General features: G+C 34.0%; 1 protein-coding gene across 2 annotated transcripts in view; it reads right to left on the bottom strand.

Annotated features, from left to right (window-relative positions):
• STRN (striatin) overlaps nucleotides 1-16,708 on the bottom strand; it is a 157,113-nt gene that overhangs the window by 24,923 nt on the left and 115,482 nt on the right. For both annotated transcript variants that reach the window (XM_020992649.2, XM_020992650.2), the window contains one exon: nucleotides 5,875-6,050. In XM_020992649.2, the coding sequence (XP_020848308.1) occupies nucleotides 5,875-6,050 (176 nt within the window). The remainder of the gene's footprint in view (nucleotides 1-5,874; nucleotides 6,051-16,708) is intronic.

Below are 16,708 nucleotides of genomic sequence, written 5' to 3'. Positions count from 1 at the left end.
AGCAACTAAAAGTAAGTAAAATTTAATTTGGAAAAATGTTTGGTGTTACCACTATATTTTTTCTGTGAATAACAGAACTTAAGTAAACTAGTGGCAAAATCATCAGAAGTTATTAGAACAGTCCATGTATTTGTAAGCTTTTAAGAACCCCAAAGGCAAAAATATTGCAATCACTGCTTTTGTGTAGTAAAAAACCTGTGCTAAGTTATAAGAAAAAAAAAAACAATGGAGTAAAGATTAATTTTATAGATAGCCTCAGATATGATAAGGAAATAAAGACCAGAGCAATTAAACAGAAGAAAGTAAGAAAAGTGTCAGATCAAAATATAGAAAGAAAAAAGAAAGATGCAGTTGTGAAGGGCTTTAGTTAAAGTCCACTGGAGGGATATAAAAAGAAAGGAAAAAAGAAAATTTGAGCAAGTAGAGATGAGACGAGAACAGGCAGAAAAGCTAAAGAAAGTCTGTTTACACTGAGTATGAATGAAGAGTTTGAAAGAAAAGTGTTTTTGAGTTTTAGGAAAGAGGTTTTGATCCCATTAAGATAAGAAGGATATGAGAAACTTCATTTTGTTATTCTTTTTGTTTGCAGCATTGAATTATTTTTTAATAAGCCCGTGTGTCCTGTCTTCTTCGACCTTCCTACAGTTACAACTAAAAACCTTTGGGGAAAATTGGGGCTAGATTATGAACACAAAGAAATTGATTTGGCTCTTTGCGGACTTAAGAAAAAGTAATGAGAAGCTGGGAGAGAGCTATCATGATTTTTTTGAACATGAGCTAACTGAAAACAGTAGGTCCTTGGGAAAATTGAGATTTAAATGTTACATAAATCCAGATTTGATTTGACCAGATTTTGTTCAAAAATTGTTATATATTTAATTTGGGTATATTTTGCTTTAAAATGGATAATAATAACTTACTGTTTAAGAAAAATATATAGCAAAAATCTTTTAAGTTGTCCTTATCCGTGAGGTTCCTTGGGACTTTCTACTTGGACAAGATCATAAAATTTTATCAACCCTGTTGACCACGGACTGTAACATTCTAAAGTACTGAAGTTTAAGAAACTGGGACCATTCCCAGCCAAAGTGAGGAAACTTATTAGTTTGCTCATAATAAAGAGTGATTTTTATCAGACAGATTATTTGGCTATGACTTATGCAAATTATGAAATTGTACTAATTAATAATCTGTATTGCAGGTAGGTCTTTGAGCCAACTTGTAACAACAGATAATAGATTCAAAGATTTCATTCTTGCCTTAGTGGTGAATAGGATTGGAGACTCATAGCCAGCAATTTTCTGGGGGTTTGGAGTCAACTATCATGTTGAGAAAGAAATGGCAAATCACTCCAGTATCTTTGCCAAGAAAACCCCCATGAAGAATTAGATCATGAAAATTAGACACAACTGAAATGACTGAATAACAATAACAAAATCATGTATTCAAAGTATATGTGAAACTCTAGTATGTAATTATTCTTAAATTATAAATGAAGAATAAATAAGATGTCCTTCTCTGTGCTCATCATTAACTGTTGTTGCAACATGAGAAAAATAATAATAATAACTTAACCCTAAGTTGTGATCAGTGAAATTTTGCTATTTCAGGAAAAATCTCTAGGATTATAATTTGATATTGTTCTAAATTTTTATTTCAGGTATGGTTGTCAGAACTGTCATGAGGCCAGCAGTCCACCACATTCAAGGGAAATGCCATGTACTGCTTAAAGTGAATGTGTTACAGGAACTGCTACAGGGAGATGTCTGTTCCTGGGAAAAGTTAAGGGACAACCTTGGGGTAGGCTAAGGTAGGATCCTCTTGACTCATTCCCCCATTATGCTATTTCCTTTCAGAAAGGGAATTTTCCCACCTGGTTAATTCTGAGCCTGGCTATGACAGCTTGTGAACGACATGGAATTTTCTGTATGACTGACTGTTAACTATGACTTTTGCCTGGAATCAAACAGAGTTAAGGGAGATTTACCCTGTTGTGGCTCATGTCAGGTCAGTCTGTGCCCTCAAAGGGATAGCCTTGATATAGTTATAACCATACCTTTCCCTTTCCTTTCATAGCAAATTTCTATAATTAAGGCAAATGAACTTTAGACATTTTGTTGTTGCAATATTAAATCTATTCATTAATAGATTAATGCTAAAACATTTGGGCTACTATAACAGGAGACAAGTATGAAAAATCTTATTGTTTTCAATCTGAATTAGTAGTCAATTCCATATCCTAAAAGATATTCATGTATAAGATTAGGTCCTTGAAGTATCTCATTTTTTCAGGGTGATATGCGGATAATATCCTCAAAAGGGGGGAATAAGACAAAGATGTAAGTTTTCTAATTAAATATAGTAAATGTTGATAAAGCAATAGGATCAGATCAGACTGTTTTCTCTAAGAACTAGGATACACCCACACACACACCCACACACAAACATGACTGATTTCCAAATGTTTCTAACAGGATATACAGGCCTTGACTAGGTTTTAGTAAACAAGTTCTCAAAAATGGATTAAAGATTTTACATATAAAATTACATTGATAATTCCAAAGAAAGTGAAATTATTTTACTATTTTGAAGTCTCTGTCTAATCTTAAGAGACAGAAGGGCTCATTTTCCAAGTTGGACCCCCGTGGATTTTTTTTTTTAAAGATTTTTTCCTTGGTCTATTGACAGCAATGTCTGTATCAGGTACAGGATTTAGGTAAAGATAGACACAAGTGGTATGTAAAAATGGAAATCCTCTGACAATTCAGGTGAATTATGGGTTCCTATTGTGATGTTCTTATAGCCCTGTTGCTAATAGGTTCAGAACCATAAGGCTTGAGCTGGTTTTCACTACATGAGCTAGTTACTGGAAAAGCAAATTCAGGAGATTCTATTAAATTATACTGAGCCTCGTTATGGGCAATTATTTAGAAATCTCTGCAAGTGACTTGGAACCAGAGAAGCAGATCAATTAGATCAACTGCTCCCTTCAGAGTAGCCCTGAGAACAAGACCTATTCCAGAATGTCCAAGGGAAGATGTTTCCAGGGACCAGACAGCTATTTGGGACATCTGGGATTCAAGATGAAATGTGACAATTAAATGGATATAGATAGCGGGTTTACTAGGTTACAAGGAGACTTAACATTATTTAATATTGATGATTGTTATTGTATTGCTTCAGCTTTTCGTTTTGTGATATTTCTTTGCTGAGTTCTCATGGTTACCTTGATGACATGTAAATCTCCCCTCTCAAATTAGTCTCTGGTGAACCCTTCAAGTAGTTTGATCTGTAGCAGTACTTAATTTACCTACAGAGTCTATTTAATAAGGTCTGTCTCCTTACGGGCTATATAAGATTATGACTTTGCTTGTACTCTTTGTGCCTGTCACCCAACCCTTTGGTGCCTCTTAAGGTAGAATATCATTCCAATCAGAAATCCCTGTTTGCTAAAGCATTTAAATAAGTGATGCTGAGGGTTAAGAGCCTCGGTATCAAAGCAGGGAATGTTACATTAAAAATAATTAGCATTAGTTACTCCCTTTTTTATGAAGTTAAGTTTTAATTCCATGTAAGTCACTTAATTTAGAAGGTTTCACAAGAGTACTCCCCTGCCCCACTGTCACCTGACTCAAAAAATGTCACAAGAATATTCCCCTCCCTCTCAACTCAGTGTCTCCTGGGCCCCCCTCCTCACTGAGAAACCAGATGTTTCAATCTTTATAATTCTGTATTTCCTGTTTTTTATTGCCTCCAAATTGTATATTAACTGTGAGAAACCAAGCTTTTGGATTACTGGCTACTGAGAGATTGGGACCCGGTTCCTTCTCCAACTCATTTTACAGATAAGGAAACTGAGGTAAACAGGGTTAAGTGACTTCCCCAAGGTTATATAACTACTAAGTGTCTGAGACCAGATTTGAACTCAGGAAGAGGAATCTTCCTAACTCTAGGCCCATCACTCTATCTACTTCCCAACCTAGCTGCCTTTTCCAACTATAAAATGAGGATAATAATAGCATCTACCATTCAGGGTTGTTGTGAGGATCACATGAGATAATTTTTTTGAATGTAATGTTTAGCAGAATGTCTACCATATTGAGTGCTATAAAAATGCTTATTCTCTTCTTCCTTTTTCCTCTCCATGGGTGCCTAGCTCATAATAGGTGCTTAATAAATACTGGGTGATTTATCAATCAGTCAAAGACATTGTTCCTTTTAAGCAATTATACCACATTCAAATGAAACCAGATCTTAGTTAAGTGATTAACATGCCAAAATTTAGCTGAGTCCCTTTTGGAAATATCAAATGTCCAAAAGAAACCTCCAACTAATTTGGCTCCAACTCCTTCAATACATCTATACAGGTCACTCTAAGTTACTTGTCTAGTACCCTCTCCCCCATCTACACAAATAAACACTAATAATTTTGTATAAATGTTATTACTATATTATTATTAACTATATGTCCCCTCATTTTGGATTAAGTGTTTTAATCAGTAGTAATGAGAATCTTACACTGAGCCTACTCCCTTAGATGATTCAAACTTCATTATAACTCAAAAACAAATTGGAAAAATAATCAAAGGCACTATTCCTGGCCCTTCATGGAAAAAAAAATTCTCTCTGCCAAAATAAACTGGACTAGATGAAAATAAAACCAATAAGCTATGATCTAGTCAAACAGCATTTTATCAACTTAAGGTGCTATGCTAGAGTCCTTGCCCATAAAACAAATCAGGCAGCAAATTTCAGCGAAGTTTTCCTTAACCTCCTTCATCCTACCATTTAATGCCTTTAAGGAAGAAAATGACCTATTTTAATTCAATTTGTTTACATCTATCCACATGCAACAGATCTTCAGGACATAATGGATCTTGCTGAAAGAAAAAAGTCACTGAAATGTTTAGAAACAAAAAATTTTTCATGAATTTTAACCTGTATTCCTCTAAGAGTCTTAATGTATTCAGTTAATACTTTTTAAAAAGTAGGCACAATACTAAAGAAAATAATGAGTGTGCTAGATGTTTAGCAAATTGATATAAGCAAATTTCTCCTGTGAGAAAAATGAGCAATTGTAACATACTCTCTCATAGGTGCCACCACAGCACTCATTCAAGAAATTCTTCAGGAGTTCCACTAATTCTCTCAAAGAAACTGAGGGAGGGTGGGAAGGAGGCAATTAATATTTTTAACTGAAGATTATATTTCAGTCCACTGTTGCAAACATGGATTTTTATTTTTATTTTTGGGCTTACAAACATGAACTCATGGATTAGTCTCACTCACTGCAGTAAGAATTTTCTATCAATGCTGAGTATTTGACACTAGGCATGCTGTACCTAAAAGTTCTGAGGCTTAGCTGGCAACAAAAAGTGAGCATCCCCAGTAGTACTTTGAAGAATAGAAATGATACCTTTTCTTCTGTCAAAATCATTACTAGGGAAACTGGCACAATTATGCACAGCATAATTTCCTGGTAAACATCAGATAATCATGGTAATGAAGACAGTGGCTATATCTTAAGTAGAAGGTTTAAAAGCATGGTAAAGGCAGACGAGGAAAGGCTAGCACCAAATGCAGCGTGAATGAATAACCAGAAAAAAGACAAGATGTAAAGGAATATGATCCAGATAATTAAACCTTCAAAATGATTACCTTAAGAGATAATTATAATTTCTTTCCCAGCTATCCATTACATTTCCACTATGCTATTACAATGCTATCAAAAGAACACAATAAAATGTTCACCAAAAAAAAAAATCACAAAGTATTTACAAGAAAGGTCTTTGCTATTAGTAAAATCAAGAATTATATTTGTGGGAGCATGTTCAAACAAAGTGTTCAAACAAAAATGAAACAGAATGTTCTCACTTTTTTGCTGGAGCTGTTTTTTGCAAATTCCACATTTTTAATGTATGATCCTCAGATGCTGTTATCAAAACTGGCTCAACTGGATGGAAAGCAAGTGCTCGAATTCCATCAAAGTGACTCCTTAATGTAAACTTTGGATTCCAGGTTTTCCTCAAAGCATCTTTATTGTTTGCTATCTATCAAACAAAAGAAGAAAATATACAATTCAGTTGAGAGTCTGAAAGAAAAAATTTTGAGTTATACCATTATAAAGTATTTACACTGTACAACTTTAAAAAAAAAATTTTGTTAAATATTTCCCAATTATATGAAAAAAAAATTTAATACAAGGATCTAAGACAACTCCAAAAGACTCAAGACGGAAAATGCTATCAACATCCAGAGAAAGAACTATGGAGTCTGAATGCAGATGTAAGCATACAATTTTTTCTCTCTCTCTCTTTTTTTTTTTGTTTTGTTTCTTCTTTCTTGTGGTTCCTCCTATTCGTTCTAATTCTTCTTTACAACATGACTAATGCATGCCATCTTGGAGAGGGGGGTATAGAGGGAGGCAGAGAAAATTAAAAACTCAAAAGCTTATGGAAGTGAATTTTGAAAACTAAAAATAAATTTTAAAACTTTTTTTAAATTTTAAATCTTTTTTTTAAAATTTTGAGTTGCAAATCCTATCCCTTCCTCTGACACTTCCCCCCTTTGTGAGATGGCAAGCACTTTGATTTCCATTATACATGTGAAATCATGCCATATTAGCCATGTTGCAAAAGAAAATACAAACAAAATAAAACAATAAAAATAAAGAAAGTTTAAAAAGTATGCTTCAATGTGTACTCAGAGTTCATCAGTTCTCTCTCTGAAAGTGGATAGAATTTCTCATCATTGGTCCTTTGGAATTTTCTTGGATCACTGTCTTGATCAGAGTAGCTAAGTTTTTCACAGTTGATCATCCTTATAATATTGTTTTTATCATATACAATGTTCTCCTGGTTCTGCTCACATCATTTTGCATGAGTTCATGTATGTCTTCTAAGGTTTTTCTGAAACCATCCTGCTTGTGATTTCTTTTAGCACAATAGTATGCCATCACAATCATATACCATAACTTGTTCAGCCATTCCCCAACTGATAGGCATCCCCTCAATTTTCAATTCTTTGCCACCACAAAAAGAGCTGCTATAAAATTCTTTGTACAAATAGGTCCTTTTCTTTGACCTCTTTGGGATACAGACCTAGTGGTTATATTGCTGGGTCAAAGAGTATACACAATTTTATATCCCTTTGGGCACAGTTTCAAATTGTTCTCCAAAATGGTTGAACTAGTTTAAAACTCCACCAACAGTGAAATACTGTCCCATTTTTTTCATATCCCTTATAGATTACCATTTTTCTTTTCTGCCCTGGGAGCCAGTAGGCAGCTAAGTGGTACAGGGTATATAGTACCAGGACTACAGTCAAAAAAATTCATCTTCCTGAGTTCAAATCTAGCCTCAGATACTTACTAGCTGTGTGACCCGGGGCAAGTCTGTTTACTTCTCTTTGTCTCAGTTTCCTCATCTGTAAAATGAGCTTTGCTAGTTTTGGCCACAAAAGGGATCATGACAGGACTGAAATGACTGAACACAACAACAACATGTTGGCCAATCTGATAGATGTGAGATGGTATCTCAGAGTTGTTTTAATATGCATTTCCATAATCAGTAGTAACGTAGAACAATTTTTCATGTTGTCTATTGATAGCTCTGATTTCATCTTCTAAAAACTATCAGTCTATATCCCTTGACCATTTACTAACTAGGGAATGCACTTATTTTTATATATTTGGTTTAATTCCCCATATATGTGAGAAATGAAGCCTTTATCAGAGAAACTCCTTGCAAAATTTCCCTCAAGTTTCCTGTTTTCCTTCTACTTTTGGCTGTATTAATTTTCTTTAAACAAAAGCTTTTTAATTTCATGTAATCAAAATTATTTATTTTACTTCCCCTAATCCCCACTATCTCATTTTGTCATAGCCTCTTCCTTTATACATAAATCTGACAGGTACATTTGTCCATGCTCTTATAGTTCATGCTCTTATAGTTTATTTGTGATATCTCCCTTTATGTTTAAATCATTTATCCATTTTGGCTTTATTTTCATATATGGTGTGAGATGTTGGTCTATGCCTACTTCCTGTCAAACTACTCTCCAGTCTCTCCAGCAATTTTTGTCAAATGTTGAGTCCTTATCCCAAAAGCTAGGATCTTTGGGTTTATCAAACACTAGATTACTACGGTCATTTACTACTTTGTATTGTGTACTTAATCTAGTCCACTGATCCATCACTCTTGGCCAGTACCAGATTATTTTGATGATTATCACTTAGTAATATAGTTTGAAATCTGGAACTGCTAGGCCCTCTCCTTTCACTTTTTTTTACATTGATACTCTTGATATTCTTGACCTTTTGCTCTTTCAGATGAATTTTGTTACTATATTTTCTAACTCTGTAAGATAATTCTTTGGCAGTTTCATTGGCATGGCACTGAATAAGTAAATTAACTTGGGTAGAATTGTCATTGTTATTATATTGGCTCAGCCTACCCATGAGCAATTGATATTTCTCCAATTGTTTAGATCTGTCTTTAATTGTGTGAAAAGGGTTTTGTAATTGTGCTCATATAATCCCTGGGGTCTTCTTGGTAGGGAGACTCCCAAATATTTCATATTGTCTACAGTTATTTGAAATGGAATTTCTCTTTCTGCTGGGTTTTGATAGCATATAGAAATGCTGATGGTTTATGTGGGTTTATTTTATATCTGCAACTTTGCTGAAGTTGTTCATTGTTCCAACTAGCTTTTTAGTTGATTCTCTAGGGTTCTCTAAGTATATCATCATATCATCTGTAAAGAGTGATAGTGTTGTTTCCTCACTGTCCCTTTCTTTTTCAAATCTTTTTCTTGTCTTATTCCTACAGATAGCATTTCTAGTATAATACAAAATAATAGTGGTGAAAATGGACATCTTTGCTTTACCTCAATCTTACTGGGAAGGCTTCAAATTTATCCCCATTACATATAATGCTTGCTCTTGTATTTAGATAGATACTACTTATCATTTTAAGAAAGGTTCCATTGATTCTCATGCTTGCAGAGTGCTATTAATAGTTATTTTGTCAAAGGCATTTGCTGCATTTATTGATATAATCAAGATTTTTGCTGTTATTGACATGGTCAATTATGCGGATAGTTTCCTAATACTGAACTAGTCTTGCATTCCTGGTATAAATTCCACCTGGTTACAGTGTATGATCTTTATGATATATTGCTATAATCTCCTTCCTGCTATTTTATTTAAAATTCTTACACTGATATTCATTAAAGAAATTGGTCTAGAGTTTTCTTTCTCTGTTTTTTCTCTCCTTGGTTTAGGTATCAAAACCATTTTTCTGTCATAAAAGGAATTTGGTAGGACTCCTTTTTTAGCGATGTTTTTCAAACAGAGTACTGGGATTAATTGTTTTGGTTTTTTTTTTACTATATGAATATATTTTTATTACCTGCCCAAATAAACATGTTGAGAATTATAATACATTTCCCTTTTTTATTAATTTATTTTGATTTATCAATAATCACCTCCATATGCTTTTGAGTTTAAAATTTTTCTCCCCCTTCCTCCCCACTACCCTCCCCAAGACAGCACACAATCTGATATAAGCTATACAAATATATTCCTATTAAACATATTTTCACATTAGTGATACTGTAAGAATTAGAATCAATAGGAGGAACCACCAGAAAAAGGAAACAAAATTCAACAGAAGAGGAAAAAATAGCAAATAGTATGCTTCAATCTGCATTCAAATTCTATAGTTCTTTCTTTGGATGTGGATAGCATTTTCCATCATGCGGCCTCTGCAGATGTCTTAGATCCTTGTATTGCTGGGAAGGGTTTATCAATATTAGTCATCACACAACGTGGCTGTTATTGTGTACAACATTCTCTTGGTTCTGCTCACTTCACTCAGCATCAGACCATACAAGTTTTTCCAGGTTTTTCTGAAGTCAGCCTGTCCATCATTTCTTATAGCACAATAATATTCCATTACATTCATATACTACAACTTGCTCAGCCATTCCCCAATTGATGGGCATCCTCTCAATTTCCAATTATTTGCCACCACAAAAAGAGCTGCTATGAATATTTTTGTTCATGTGGGTCCTTTTCCCATTAGTATGATCTCTTTGGGATATAGCCCTAGAAGTGCTACTGCTGGGTCAAAGGTAATTGTTCTTTCAATATCCATCTGGTACTGGGGATTTTTTCTGGGGGAGCTCACTGATGGCTTCTTCAATTTCTTTTTCTAAGATAAAGTTATTTAAGTATTCTATTTCCTCTTCTGTTAAGTGGGTGGTTTATTTTTTTGTAAATATTCATCCATTTCACTTAGGCAGTCATTTTATTGGCATGTAACTGGGCAAAATAACTCTTAATAATTGCCTTAATTTCATCTTCATTGATGAAGCATTCATCCTTTTAATTTTGATATTGGTAATTTTCTTTTTTTAAAAAATTGAATTAATAAATAGTTTACCTATTTTATTGGTTTTGTTCATAAAACCAGCTTCCAGTTTTATTTATAATTCAATGGGTTTCTACTTCCAATTTTATTCAACTCTCCTTTGATTTTCATTTTGGTGTTTAATTGGATATTTTTAATGTTCTTTTTCTAGGTATTTTTTTTTAAGTTTCAGGGCCAATTCATTGATCTACTCTCTCACCTTTGTTATACACATTTAGAGATACATTTCCCCCTAAATACTGCTTTGGCTACATCCCACAAATTTTGGAAGGTTGTCTCATTGCCATTTTTAAAAAATGAAATTATTGTTTATATAACTTGTTCTTTGAGTGATTCACTTTTTTAGGATTAGATTACTTAGTTTGCAATTAGCTTTTAACCCATGCTTCCACAGTCTTTTATTCAATATAATTTTTATTGTACTATGGCCTAAAAATGGGTACATTTAATATTTCTGCTTTTCTGCATTTAGTTGTAAGGTTTTTATTACCTAGTACAATTTGAAAAGGTATACTTTCTATTCTTATTTAGTCTTCTTTGGAGGTCTATCATACCCAGCTTTTTAAAGATTCTATTCCTTTCTTTAACTTCTTTCTCATTTATTTGACGGTTAGATTTATCTAGCTCTGATAGGGAAAGGAGGAGGTCTTCTACTTTTCTGTACTTCCTCCTGACATTCATTTACCTTACCTGCTTATCATTTTAAAATTAGGTCTATTTTTCCTTTCGCTTTGTCTAAGATCATGACTGCTACCCCTGCTTTTTTTTTTTTTAATTTCAGCTTGAAGCAATCTAGATTCTGCTTCAGCCTGTTGTTTTAACTCTATGTGTGTCTCTGCTTCAGGTGTGTTTCTTGCAAACAACATATTGCTAGATTCTGGCTTCTGATTCATTCTGCTATCTGCTTCTTTTTCATGGGTGTGTTCAACCCATTCCCAGTTACAGTTACTAATTGCATTCTTGTCCATCCTATTTTCTTCTGTTTACACTTCTCTCTTTTTATCTTGTCCCTCTGATAAAGTCTGTTTTACTTCTGACCATTGCCTTCTTTTATCTGACCTCCTTTTTATCACTCCCCTTTTTTCTTGCCCTCTTCCCTTCCTACTTCCTTGTTAGAAAAGATAGATGTCTATTACCAATTGATTATGTGTGTATGTATATATGTATTTCCCTCTTTGAACCAATTCAGATTCGAGTGAGGTTCAAGCACTGTCCATCTACCCAACCCCCCTAATTTCCCATTCACTGTAAAAACTCTTCCTTGTGCATTTCTTTTATAAGGATAATTTCCCCTATTCTGCCTCTCCCTTTCTCCTTCTACCCAGGGTATCCCCTCTTTCTCATCTATCCATTTTTTTATATCATCTCAACATAACTGACTCACTCTTGCACCCTCTTTCTATGCAGAATCCTAACTGACCCAATTATAATAAAGTTCTTAGAAAATACATGTCATCTTCCCAAATAAGGATACAGTTTAGCCTTACTGAGTCCCTTATGATTTTCCTTTCATGTCTTCCCATTTTGTGCTTCTCTTGAATCTGGTGTTTGAGTGTCAGATTTTCTATTCAGCTCTGGTCTTTTCATCAGGAATGCTTGAAAGTTCCCAATTCCATAAAATATCCATTTTCCCCCTTAAAACATAATGCTCAGTTTTGCTAATTAGGTTATTCTTGGTTATAATCCCAGACTATCTGCCCTACAGAATACTGTATTCCATGCCCCCCACTCCTTTACAGTGGTAGCTGTTAAATCTTTTGTGATCCTGACTGTGGTTCCATAGTATTTAAATGGTTTTTTCTTGCTTGGTGAAGTTTTTTCTCTTTGACTTGGGAGCTCCAGAATTTGTCTACAGTATTTCTGGGAGATTTCATTTGGGGATCTCTTTCAGGTGGTTACTGGTGGATTCCTTCAATTTCTATTTTGCCCTTTGGTTCTAGGATATTGAGGCAGTTTTCCTTGACAATTTCTTGAAATACAATGTGCAGGTTCTCTCTTTGATCATGGCTTTCAAGTAACCCAATAATTCTTAAACTTTATGTCCTTGTTTTATTTTCCAGGTCAGCTGTCCAATGAGATATTTCACATTTTCTTCTTCTTTTTTTTTTTTGAGTTTGTTTGATTGTTTCTTAATGTTTCATGGAGTCATTAGTTTCTACTTGCCTGATTCTAATTTTTAAAGAATTATTTTCTTTAGTAAGCTTTTATATGTCTTTTTCCATTTGGTCAATTCTGCTTTTTATGGACTTATTTTTATCAATGAATTTTTGTGCCATTTTTTCCATTTGGCCAATTCTGTTTTTTTAAGGTCTAATTTTCTTATTTTTGTGCCTTTTTTTAACCAAGCTGTTGTCATTTCATAAATTTCTTCCTTTGCTTTAATTTCTTTATCTTTTTTTTCCCTCTACCATTCTTATTTGATTTTGAAATTTCTTTTTGAGTGCTTCCAGAAATTCTTGTTGGGTGTGTGTCCAATTCATATTTTTCTTTGCAGTTTTCTTATAGCTGTTTTAATTTGTCTTCTAAGGTTGTGTCTTGATCTTCTCCGTCACTATAGTAATTTTTCATGGTCATGTTCTTTTTCTTGTTTTGTTTTTCTGTTTTCTCACTGCACTACTCCTATTTCTTGATTTGCAACTTTGGATTAAAGCTGGGCTCTGTTCCCAGCTTGGGGTGAGAGCAGCTTTGCCTCAAGCTTCAAGCTTTTTTGCACTACTGTTTTCAGAGGTAGTTCTAGGGTTTTGGAAGTTTTGGGTCCTTCCAAGGTTGTGTGATCACTGGCTTGACAGCTCCAGAAGCTTCTGTCACTACTACTTAGTCCCACCACTGGTGTTTTATTCATGGGCTCTGGGCCAGTGTCCTTTCTCATGTCACAGATTTCTCTTTCTGACCTCCTGTTTTTTCTTAGGCTGGGAGAATGTCTCACTCTGATCTTTTGTTGGCTCTGCCGCTCCAGAATTGAATTTGAGGCATTATTTTAAAATTTGTTTGGAGGGGAATGTTGGGAAAGCTCAAGTGCTACTCTACTCTGCCATCTTGGCTCTATCCCCTGGAAGTTTCATAACTTTCAATTAGATATAATAAAATTCCTAAAACTTTTAAATCCCAAATGTAATATTGCTAATGTTTTGTTATTTCTAACCTCATGTAAATATCAATTCAGTAAAGAAGAATTAGAAAACCATTTGCTCTCTTCTTTCTAATCCATTCTTGGCACAGCTGCCAAAGTGCTTTTCTTACAAACCCAACTGTTATTTCCCCACTCAGTAAATTTCAGTTGCTCCTTATGGTCTTCAGGATCAAATATAAGCTCCTTGGTTTAGCACTTAAAGCCCTTCAATACATGCCCCTTACCTAGCTTTCCAGTTCTGTTAAATATTACTAGGCTTTCACAAAGTTTATGGTCTGGCTAAACCAGCCTCCTTGATTTTCCTCACATTCCACTTGTCTCCATGTTTTTGTAGTAGCTGCTTCCTATGTGTAGAATATACATGTCTTCATCTCTTCCTTTTAGAACCCCTTGTTTCTTTAAAAACTCAGTTCAAGCACTACCTTTGGCATCAAGCCTTTCCTGATCTTCTACCAACTTCTAATAATGACTTCTCCAATTCAAAAAAAACAACAACAAAACTTTTGTAGTTGTTCAGTCATTTCAGTTGTGTCTGACTCTTCGTTACCCCATTTGGGGTTTTCTTGGCAAAGATGCTGGAGTAGTTTGCCATTTCCTTCTTCAGCTGATTATGAAGATAAGCAAATGAGGCAAAAAGGGTTAAGCAACTTGCTGAGGGTCACACAACAAATAAGTGTCTGAGGCCAGAACTGAACTCACAAAGAGAAGTCTTCCTTACTCCAGGCCTGGCACTCTATCTACTGCACCACCTAGCTGCCCCCTAAAAAACTACCTCATATTTATTTTTCACATATTTATATATGTACACATTGTCTGCCTGAGAGATTTTAAGTTCCTTGAGAGTAGGGACTGTTTCACTTGTCTTTGTATCTCCAATTCTATGCATATTTCCTGAAATCTGGCAGATGCTTAATAAATTCTTGCTGACCGATTGATTTAAAATATCAAATTTTTGATAATAAATTAGAACTAAAGGAATTACAATGAAAAATGGCAGATTTAAACTGAAATTCGAGCAAAATATTTTTACCTGACCAAAAAAAAGATTTACCTAAAATGGCAAACACATCTACATTCATCTTTTGACTTGTAATGTTTTTTCAGAGAAAAATTATTTTCTATCCTATCTTAGATAATAAAAAGAATTGCTGCTAAAACATTTTATCAAAATGTAACCTTGTTCATAACTAGACAAATGTAAAACATTAGAAACATCAGAAAACAGACCCTAACATTAATTTATCATAATTTTTGAGACCTAATCTCATCAGTAATATTTAGGAGAACATTTAACATCATTGAGATCACAGGTCCTCCTAAGTATTTCATTCAAGGCAATTCTTCAGCCAAAGAAAAAATGTGAAATTAGTTGGTATAGGAGTTAATGTGCTGACACCAGCTTTGTCCCAAGGCAAAGAGACAGAAAGGACACCCAAACTCCAGCAAAAGAATAGTTAGAACACATACCTCACAAATTATTCTCAAAAATTGATAAAGCAGCCTGCCAAAATATTTTAATGAGACAAATAAAGTGCTAATACCTAAACCAGGGAAAGAATACAACTTTAAAAGAAAACTATAGGCCAATAATAGTAATGAACACTGACTCAAAAACTTTAAAATCCTGTCAAAGAGACTACAGTGATTTATCCAAGAAATTATTCATTTTGACAAGTAAGATCTATGTAAAGAGATACAAGGCCATTTCAACATTAGGAAAACAATCAATATAGTTACTCATATTAAAAACCAAAATATCCAAAAGCACATGATCATCTTGATAGAATCAGAAAAAGCCTCCAACAAAGGACAACCATCTTTTATATCAAAAACCCTACAAAGCCTAGGTACAGAGGCATCTTTTTTTAATATCATAAAAAGTATCTATCTAAATCAAAAGCAAGCATCATATGAAATGAAGCTACACTAGGAACCTTCCCAACAAACATGAGAGTGAAATAAGGATGCTCACTTTCCCCAATGTCATTTGATATAGTTCTGGTGCTAGCAGCAGCAATAAAATAAGAGAAAGAAATGAAAGTAATAAAGATAGGTAAAGAAGAAAAACGATTCCTGTTTGCTGATGATATGATGATTTACTTGGAAAACCTAGGGAATAAGCAAAGATATTAATTGAGTTAGAAAATTAATAGCCTTTGAAAAGTTGTAGGCTATGAAATAAATCCTCAAAAATCAGCAACATTTCTACATAATAATAGCAAAACACAAGAAGCAAAAATAGAAAGGCAAATCTCATTCCAAATAACTACAAAAATGCATAAAATATCTGGGGATCAATCTCCAAAGCACACAAAACCCTTGCATACATTCAAATAAAAAGTGCTCCTTAAAGAAATTAAGAACTACTTAAATAGTGGAAGGAATATTCAGTGCTCATAGCTAGGCTATGCCAATATAACAAAAATGGCAATACTATCAAAATTAATTTACACTTTTAATGCTATGCTGATCAAACTACCAACAGGATACTTTACAGAACTCGATAAAATAATTACAACATCATCTGGAAAAACAAAAGATACAGACTATCAAGGGAAATGATAAAAAGAAGTAGGGATGAACGGGGACTAGTACTTCTAGATCTTAATCTATATTTTAAAACAGCAGTCAACAATAATTCAACATGACCTATTCCAATAAGATATTCAAGCTTAAAAAAAAATGAGATTGTTAAAGGAAATGATATTGACATGGACCAACACTTTTTCTCACAGTTCCAACACTATAAAGTGATTGCCATGACAAAGAAGAACATAAGAGAAACAGTTGTAGGACACTTGAAAGCACATACAGATATAACAGTCAGTGACAACACTGAGAAATCTTTTTCAAAAACAATAAAGCATATTTTATAGCAGCATTTCTGGTAATAACAACCAAAAAGGGGGAAAGGGATGAAATAAACATTTATATAGTGCCTACTATGTTCTAGGCACTGTGCTAAGTACTTTTAAAACAAATAATATGTCATTTGATTCGTATAAAAACCTTGTGAGGTAGGTGCTGTTACTATCCTCATTTTATAGTTGAGGAAATTGAGACATTCAGAGGTCAAATGATTTATTCAGAATCACACATCTAATAAGTGTCTGAGGTCAAATTTGAATACAGGTCTTCCTGACTC

Source organism: Phascolarctos cinereus, unplaced genomic scaffold (assembly GCF_003287225.1).
Source record: "Phascolarctos cinereus isolate Bilbo 61053 unplaced genomic scaffold, phaCin_HiC Scaffold_2;HRSCAF=192, whole genome shotgun sequence".
Lineage (NCBI taxonomy): Eukaryota > Metazoa > Chordata > Mammalia > Diprotodontia > Phascolarctidae > Phascolarctos > Phascolarctos cinereus.
Note: the sequence above shows the minus strand (reverse complement) of the source record. Positions and strands in the feature narration are given on the sequence as shown.